General features: G+C 41.0%; 1 protein-coding gene across 2 annotated transcripts; it reads right to left on the bottom strand.

The window, feature by feature from the left end:
- Positions 1 to 299: 299 nt before the first annotated feature.
- Positions 300 to 8,645, bottom strand: LOC111973104 (breast cancer metastasis-suppressor 1-like protein-A). Of its 2 annotated transcripts, none has more exons than XM_070446455.1 (10): positions 8,351 to 8,645; positions 8,018 to 8,108; positions 7,740 to 7,867; positions 6,636 to 6,715; positions 6,178 to 6,274; positions 3,849 to 3,938; positions 3,621 to 3,685; positions 3,493 to 3,541; positions 950 to 1,076; positions 300 to 700 (listed from the first exon to the last, which is right to left on the bottom strand). In XM_070446455.1, the coding sequence occupies exons 1-9, from the start codon at positions 8,439 to 8,441 to the stop codon at positions 1,000 to 1,002; spliced, it is 768 nt and encodes a 255-aa protein (XP_070302556.1). In that variant the 5' UTR covers positions 8,442 to 8,645; the 3' UTR covers positions 300 to 700; positions 950 to 999. The 2 variants fall into 2 exon arrangements, with proteins under 2 accessions (XP_070302556.1, XP_070302557.1); XM_070446456.1 differs by having other exon boundaries at positions 3,493 to 3,532.
- Between the last annotated feature and the right edge of the window lie 857 nt (positions 8,646 to 9,502).

The following is a 9,502-nucleotide window of genomic DNA, read 5'->3' as shown; positions in this document are numbered from 1 at the left end:
GGCGCACAATTGGCCCAGTGTTGTCCGGCTTAGGAGGAGGGTTTGACCCGGGGGGGGTGCTTTACTTGGCCCATCGCGCTCTAGCGACTCCTTGTGGCTGGCCAGGTGACTGCAGGCTGACCCCGGTCGCCAGTTGAGCAGTGTTTCCTCCGACACATTGGTGCGGCGGGCTTCCGGGTTAAGCTGGAGGGTGTTAAGGAGCACGGCTTGGCGAGTCATGTTTCGGACTCCACCTTCGCCTCTCCCGAGCCCGTTAGGGAGTTGCAGCGATGAGACAAGATAGTAATTAGGGAGAAAAAGGGGGGTAAAATACACTAAAGACCCACTACACCACTCCTCCTCACAACCAGAATTTCACTCATCTCATTTCCAGTTTAGAGAAGGAATGACACTTGTTGGCCTCGCAGATCATATTAACATACAAAGAGCATTAGTCAGTCACTGACCCTACACATCCTGACCTGTAGCTCTCCAGGACCAGGCTTGGTTAAGTCCACTGACATAAAGGAGAGGACATTTTATGGCAGTGGAGTTCATCATCTGTTATCCAGGGTGAAAGAGTACGGCAGGCTGTGAGGGACATTAGGAGTGTTTGATGATGTATTTGCCTTTCTGCAGCTGAGAGATGTAGCGTTTGGACTTGCTGCTGTCAAGCCGTTTGAACCACACCTCGTCATGGTTTATGGTGGTTATTATGGCACTGTGCGGAGAGACGGGAGAGGATTGGATAATAAAATATATGAATACACATTACATACCTCCTTAAACCAATTCACTTACAACACTTGAATCTAGTGTATGAACATCAACAGTATATCCACACAAGATCATGCTCCCACGCTCAAATGCGTCACATGCATATATACATACAGAAATACACACACACTTACCTCAAAGACATCCACCATTTGAAAACATACATTTCCTACACAGACACCAAGACACACACCTGGTAGGGTGTTGGTCCTTCTTGCTGATACACGAGGCCTGTCCTCTACACTACCACTGGCTGTCATAGAACAGTCTGCCCTCCTCAGACCTCGCCACATGATGGTGTCTGTCAGCTTTCGTAGGGACTACACACACACACACACACAGCACAAAACACGTCATAATGAAGGTACAACAGTTGTAAGCACTATGTATTAACATATACCCACACTATCTAAATACATACATTCAGAAAGTGTTAAATAAGGGGTGAAACTAAGCTGGTACGATCCGGGACGGAGTACCGGCAGAATAAACAGTGGGGCTACGCCATACCGGTTGAACAACAGCCTATCACAATAATTAACACAAAGATGCCAAGGAAACTGTACTGCTGCTACACTGTTATTTAGCATTACAGCATGTCACCTACATGAAACACTGGCAAATGGACTTAACCTGGACAATACTCTCCAAAATGATTTTGATGATAAGTGAATTATTGCGAAGGCAGAAATGAGTGGCCGAGACGTGCGCGGACAGTGGATCCATCAATTCAGGTTACCATTCATTATATATATATATATATATATACACACACACACATAGTTGAAGTCTGAAGTTTACATACACTTAGGTTGGAGTCATTAAAACTTGTTTTTTAACCTCTCCACAAATTTCTTGTTAATTAACAAACTATAGTTTTGGCAAGTCGGTTAAGACATCTACTTTGTGCATGACACAAGTCATTTTTACAACAATTGTTTACAGACAGATTATTTCCTGTCTCTTATACACATCTAGATGTGTATAAGAGACAGGCTCATATAGGCTAATTGACAAAATTTGAGTCAACTGGAGGTGTACCTGTGGATGTATTTCAAAACCTACCTTCAAACTCAGTGCCTCTTTGCTTGACATCATGGGAAAATCAAAAGAAATCAGCCAAGACCTCAGAAAAAAAATGGTAGACCTCCACAAGTCTGGTTCATCCTTGGGAGCAATTTCCAAATGCTTGAAGGTACCACGTTCAGCTGTACAAACAATAGTACGCTAGTATAAACACCATGGGACCACGCAGCCGTCATACCGCTCAGGAAGGAGAAGCGTTCTGTCTCCTAGAGATGAACGTACTTTGGTGAGAAAAGTGCAAATCAATCCCAGAACAACAGCAAAGGACCTTGTGAAGATGCTGGAGGAAACGGGTACAAAAGTATCTATATCCACAGTAAAACAAGTCCTATATCGAAATAACCTCCAAAACCGTCATAAAAAAAAAAGCCAGACTACGGTTTGCAACTGCACATGGGGACAACGATCGTACTTTTTGGAGAAATGTCCTCTGGTCTGATGAAACAAAAATAGAACTGTTTGGCCATAATGACCATTGTTATGTTTGGAGGAAAAAGGGGGAGGCTTGCAAGCCGAAGAATACCATCCCAACCGTGAAGGGGGTGGCAGCATCATGTTGTGTGGGTGCTTTGCTGCAGGAGGGACTGGTGCACTTCACAAAATAGATGGCATCATGAGGTAGGAAAATTATGTGGATATATTGAAGCAACATCAAGACATCAGTCAGGAAGTTAAAGCTTGATCGCAAATGGGTCTTCCAAATGGACAATGACCCCAAGCATACTTCCAAAGTTGTGGCAAAATGGCTTAAGGACAACAAAGTCAAGGTATTGGAGTGGCCATCACAAAGCCCTGACCTCAATCCTATAGAAATGGGCAGAACTGAAAAAGCATGTGCGAGCAAGGAGGCCTACAAACCTGACTCAGTTACACCAGCTCTGTCAGAAGGAATGGGCCAAGATTCACCCAACTTATTGTGGAAAGCTTGTGGAAGGCTACCTGAAACATTTGACCGAAGTTAAACAATTTAAAGGCAATGCTACCAAATACTAATTGAGTGTATGTAAACTTCTGACCCACTGGGAATGTGATCAAATAAATAAAAGCTGAAATAATTCTCTCAACTATTATTCTAACATATCACATTCTTAAAATAAAGTGTTGATCCTAACTGACCTAAGACAGGGAATTTTTGATAGGATTAAATGTCAGGAATTGTGAAAAACTGAGTTTAAATATATTTGGCTATGGTGCATGTAAACTTCCGACTTAAAACTGTGTGTGTATATATATATATGTATATATTATTTTTTTTAACAGATGACTTTTTCCATTCATCAAATGTCGGGTGCACAGTATGGAAGCGGGAATTATTTATACGCAAATATACGCAGGTAGCCAGGCTTACAGAAGCCTTCTGAAGTGATTGACAATCAGATGAAAACATCATGACTAGTTATGTTAATGGAACATCAAAATAATAGATTTTAAAAGATAAATGACATATCTTTACTATTGGGCCCATAGAGATCCTATTAACTAAAAATGGGGACGCTACACGTCATTATATTAACTGAATAGGGATTCTATATGTCATTCTATTAAATTAATAGGGATTCTATGTCCCCCCCAAAAAATCTGAAATGTAATATAATATAATGTGGGACCAGATACTGTAACAAATGAAAGACATAAATCTGAGATTCTTACCATCGACCTTGACCCTGTGCGTCCCTAATGTCAGCTCCGCCTGTGGTGCATACAGAACAAGATTGAAAAGTTAAATTCCAACCCTAACAAAATTACAACAAAGACTTACATTTGGTTAACTCAAATACCTTTCGTATTGCTGTCCAGTCTTCAAGTACATCGATGTCTTGCAACATGTAAACAATATATGGACGTGGGAAAGGGTTAAGTAAAAAGGTAAAGTTCTTTATTGATATTAGCACTGACCGTATCTGTATCTAATACAGCATCAATAGAGTAAGTATCTAATACAGCATCAATAGAGTAAGTATCTAATACAGCATCAATAGAGTAAGACGGGTAGAAAGAAAGGATATCTGAGACAACAACAGGCTTCTTTTTCTTGACAGGGCAGAAGGGATCCTTCTTCTTGTTCTTCCGTGAATGTAAACCATCGTTCCACAGTTCTGGAATGCAGAGACGAAGCAAGAAGCGTGCAAAGCCACAAGACAGTTAGTGCCTTCAGAAAGTGTTCCCACCCCTTGACTTTTTCTACATTATGTTACAACAGGAATTTAAAAAAAATTGAGATTTTTGGTCACTGGCCCACACACAATACCCCATAATGTCAAAGTGGAATTATGTTTAGACATTTTTACAAATCAATTAAAAATGAAAAGCTGAAATGTCTTAAGGCAATAAGTATTCAACCCCTTTGTTATGGCAATCCTTAACAAGTTCAGGACTAAAAATGTGCTTAACAAGTCACATAATAAGTTGCATGGACTCAGTCTGTGTGCAATAATAATGTTTAACATGATTATTGAATGACTACCTCATCTCTGTACCCCACACACAGATAATTGTAAGGTCCCTCAGTTGAGCAGTGAATTTCAAGCCCTGATTCAACCACAAACACCAGGGAGGTTTTCCAATGCCTCTCAAAGAATGGTCCCTATTGGTAGATGGGTAAAAATAAAAAGCAGACATTGAATATCCTTTGAGCATGGTGAAGTTATTAATTACACTTTAGGTGTATTGATAAACCCAGTCACTACAAAGATACAGGCGTCCTTCCTAACTCAATTACCGGAGAGGAAGGAAAATGCTCAGGGATTTCACCATGAGGCCAATGGTGACTTTAAAACAGATTTTTATTTTATTTAACTAGGCAAGTCAGTTAAGAGTAAATTCTTATTTACAATGAATGACAGGCTACCCCGGCCAACCCCGGACGACGCTGGGCCAACTGTGCACCGCCCTATGGGACTCGCGATGACGGCCAGTTGTGATACAGCCCAAAATCAAACCCAGGTCTGTAGTGACACCTCTAGTTACGGCACAACACTAACCTAATTGACAGAGTGAAAAGGACGCCTGCACACAATACAAATACTCTAAAACATGCATGCTGTTTGCAACAAGGCACTAAAGTAAAACTGCAAAAAATGTGTCAAAGCAAATAACTTTTTGTCCAGAATAAATAGTGTTATGTTTGGGGCAAATCCAAGACAACAAATTACTGAGTACTACTCTCCATATTTTCAAGCATACTGGTGGCTGCATCATATTTTGGGTACGCTTTTAAAATCACTAATGACAGGGGCTTTATCTCGATTTAAAAAAAAGAAATGGAGCTAAGCACAGACAAAATTCTAGAGGAAAACCTGGTTCAGTCTGCTTTACACCAGATGAATTCACCTTTCAGCAGGACAATAACCTAAAACACAAGGCCAAATCTACACTGGAGTTGCTTACCAAGAAGACAGTGAATGTTCCTGAGTTCCCAAGTTAGTTTTGACTTAAATCTGCTTGAAAATCTATGGCAAGATCTGAAAATGGTTGTCTAGCAATGATCAACAACCAATTTAACAGAGCTTGAAGAATTTTGAAAAGAATAAATGGGCAAATGTTGCACAATCCAAGAGAGAAAAAGTCTGAGAAACTTACTCAGAAAGACTCACCGCTGTAATCACTACCAAAGGTGCTTCTACAAAGTATTGACTCAGGGGTGTGAATACTATTGTAAATTAGATATTTCTGTATTTAATTTTCAATTAATTAGCAAAAATGTTTTCACTTTGTCATTATGGGATACCGTTTGTAGATGGGTGAGAGAAAAAAATATAAATTTAATACAATTTGAATTCAGTCTAACACAAGATGAGAAAAGAAACCCACTGCTCTTTAATAAGCTTTACATATCGACCTCAAGGCCTTTGTCAGAGCTTTTGTGTGTGTTTAGAATTTGCACCCTTATGTAGACATAGCTCCACCCTCATCAGTTCAATGATAATCGAATGTGGTTGGAGTCGAGGGAAAATAAGCAAGTGTTACCAAATATAACAATGTGCATTTCATTAGTATTCACATCAAAATGTGGAATAAGTCAAGGGGTATGAATAATTTGTGAAGGCACTTTCAATCCGAGCTGGTATACCTGAGATTGTAGGGTATGCAGGATTTTTTTCTCTCCAGCCCTGCATTTAAACACCTAATTCAACCCATCAACTACCCTCCATGACCTTCATTTAGTTCAATCAGGTGTGTCAGTAATAGTATTTACTTAGATTAACAGGCTGTAAAGTCATTTCCAACTACTATCGACTGTACAGTAATAGCCCTTCAAGGTCCTCTGTATATAGTTAACAGGATCAGAGTACTGCATATAGCCCGGGGCTATAGCCTCTGCATAGCCTCCTGTACCTGAGGTGATGTCGATACTGTGTCGGTCCTCCTCCAGGCGTCTGATCTTCTCCTCTAAGTCACTGTGCACCGTGTCAAACAGCAACAGCTTCTCACTCTGGGAGGAAACACAGAACATGGATGAGTACTGTAGTACTACCAACGCCATGGCGAGAGACCCTGGTCCAATACATACAAAAATTCACCTTTGCTGATCGCATAACTGCAAAGCATTCTACGTTATTTTCCAGTAGTTTGCCATGCAACCTTCATTCCTTGAGGTAGCCATATTGCTGATCTGTATGTGACTAGACAAGGCAAAACAAGGATTCAAACTAACTGCTTTCTACAGCCCGAAACCTCAGACAGGGCCAGAGACAATGATTTAATTCCACGTTTGATCACTGTCACATTATTCACTGGCCCAACAATTGGCCCTTGGGGATCAATAAAGTTGTATCGTATTGAATTGACCCAACCTCCCAGTGTTGGCAGGCAGCCTGGATCTCACAGTCGTACTTGTTCTTCACAGACTCAAGACACAGCTCTTGGTAGATCCCTAGAGAAGATACAAGACAAGGAAAACATCTCTTTACTCGTGGCACCCTTCAGAAGGTTTGACGTCACTGAGAACAGAGCCATATATCTACAGTGTAACAGTACATTGTATATAAGATACGATAGTACTTTATTAATTTCACAGGGGGGACATATTATTGCACCAGCCAACACATACATTACCAATAAATACACCATTAAAACACAACAAGGACACAGACATTCAAAACATCACATCAATGATGTTTGCCACCCCCTCCAAAATTAACATAAAATAAATCAAAACAAGAGCAACAAGGCAGTTAATGCATATAATGAACTGATTTGCAGTTAAAGAAAATGTCATTTCAGTCTGTTCTACTCAACATGTTGATAAGCTTGGACAGGAAGACTGACAGTGGTTTAAAAATGTGTTAAAAATGATCAGCAGAAACATTATGCTTTAGACCTGGCTAAAATAAATATGTCTGCCAAAACACTGTGATGCTCCAGGTACTATGGAGGGGGTGTCTAGTCTTGGCCATATCTCTGATGCTCCAGGTACTGTGGAGGGGGTGTCTAGTCTTGGCCATATCTCTGATGCTCCAGGTACTGTGGAGGGGGTGTCTAGTCTTGGCCATATCTCTGATGCTCCAAGTACTGTGGAGGGGGTGTCTAGTCTTGGCCATAGCACTGTGATGCTCCAGGTACTGTGGAGGGGGTGTCTAGTCTTGGCCATATCTCTGATGCTCCAGGTACTGTGGAGGGGGTGGCTAGTGCTGGCTTCTATACTCCTAAGCTTTCTGAGGATCCGCTTATCCAGGATGGGCTCTAGATTGTCCTGGTGGGTGCCGATGATAGATCCAGCCTTCTAAACAAATGTCGGTTAGTTATATTTGGAGGTAGCCTACCCAGGAACCCGGTAGGTAGGTCATCTAAGGAACGTTTCTGACGTTGACATCAGCCGCCTGTCACAACTAAAGTTAAAATGCAAAGTGGGACGTTAGTATCCAATCTAGTGTAGGCAAAGTGACATGGAAACTCACCGCCCACTTTAGTTCTGATCTGCATATTCTCCTGTAGGTTGGCAAGTGGTTGCAGATACTCTTGGGCACAGGCTGCTATGACCTCCTGTAGCTTTATATCCACCTGACAGAGCCTCTCCTTGTACAGCCTAGTCATAACGAGATAGACAGGGGTGAGTCAATATTGCAGCATCATCAGTAGCTAGTTAACTTGGCTTAAACATGCACGTAAACATGGATCAGAAAGAAATCAATCTGGTAAGAGTGATTCAATTTGGAATGTAGTCAATTGTCTTTACTGTTCTTTCAAGTCGCCGAATTGCTTCTCCAGGGTAGTCATCTCGTCCATGCATTCCACTCGTCTCCTCTCGCAGTCCTCATCGTTCATCTCTGTTGGCAAAATAAACATGCCAACTGTCAGACAACTCCAACACAGTAAACACAGTAGAAGTAGCTAGCTAGCAACTATAGCAACATGGCCACGCAGCATCCCTTTCGTCATAAAGGAGACCATAATCAAAATCGCCATGCATACTGTACTAACACACACGTAAAACATTTTCAAACTGCATAACAGCAAGCTGCATTTGGCCTAGTTAAATCTAGCTAGCTACATTTACTGTATTCCTTACCCGAGCTGTCTCCATCTTCAGATACAGAAGAGCTGACCGTGTCGTCGTCGTCCGTGCTACTAGCGTCTTGCTCTGGGAAATCAACCTCCATATTCTTCCTGGTTGCTTTCTTTCTTTTCGCGAACTTGCACTTATTAAATTACTGATGATAGGTTGGCGACCTAAATTGTGTCAAAATAAGAGTGTTTTATCAATATAAACAAAGACGGCTAAACAACTAACTAGCTTGTTAGTTAGCTAGATAGCTAAAACAGAGCGGAAACTGGACAACGATTTTTATAACTAACCCAAGATAGACCACAGCCTGTCGTTTCTAATGGGAAGAAATTAGTCTTCTTCTGTGGATTTTATATGGCGGTTGGCAACCAACTTTAAGGTGCATTACCGCCACCAACCGGTCTGGATTGTGTACCAGAGACAGTGAAGTTTTTATTCTACCCAATAATCTCGTCTCCCCAACGAAACGAAATACATAATTAAATACTACATCCCCTGAAGATGTCCCAGCAGTTCCCTTAATCCTGGCTCTTCAACCCCATTACTCCTCAAATCTAATAACAATCGCTACCTTTCTCTCACATATTTCTGGCACTGAAATAGAACATCCACTGTCTCCATCTCCTTCTGACAATGATCACACCTCCCAGGTGGATGCTTCCCCACCACTTTCAATGTACTATTTAGCCTTGTGTGTCCCAGTCAGCCTTGTGACTACACTTTCCTCCCTTCTCTCTCAGCCTGAGGACCTCCCTGCCCCCACCTTTTCCTGCATCTTATACAGGTGTCAAAACAAATCAAATCAAATTTTAATTGGTCACATACACATGATTAGCAGATGTTATTGCGGGTGTAGCGAAATGCTTGTGCTTCTAGCTCCGACAGTGCAGTAATATCTAACAAGTAATATCTAAAATAAATTACACAACATATACCCAATACACACAAATCTAAGTAGGAATGAATTAAGACTATATACATATGGACGAGCGATGTCAGAGCGGAATGGACTAAGATACAGTAGAATAGTGTAGAATACAGTATATACATATATGAGTGATGCAAGATATGTAAACATTATTAAGTGAATGAGATACCATAGAATAGTATAGAAAACAGTATATACATATGAGATGAGTAATGCCAGATATGTAA

Source organism: Salvelinus sp. IW2-2015, linkage group LG14 (assembly GCF_002910315.2).
Source record: "Salvelinus sp. IW2-2015 linkage group LG14, ASM291031v2, whole genome shotgun sequence".
NCBI lineage: Eukaryota > Metazoa > Chordata > Actinopteri > Salmoniformes > Salmonidae > Salvelinus > Salvelinus sp. IW2-2015.
Note: the sequence above shows the minus strand (reverse complement) of the source record. Positions and strands in the feature narration are given on the sequence as shown.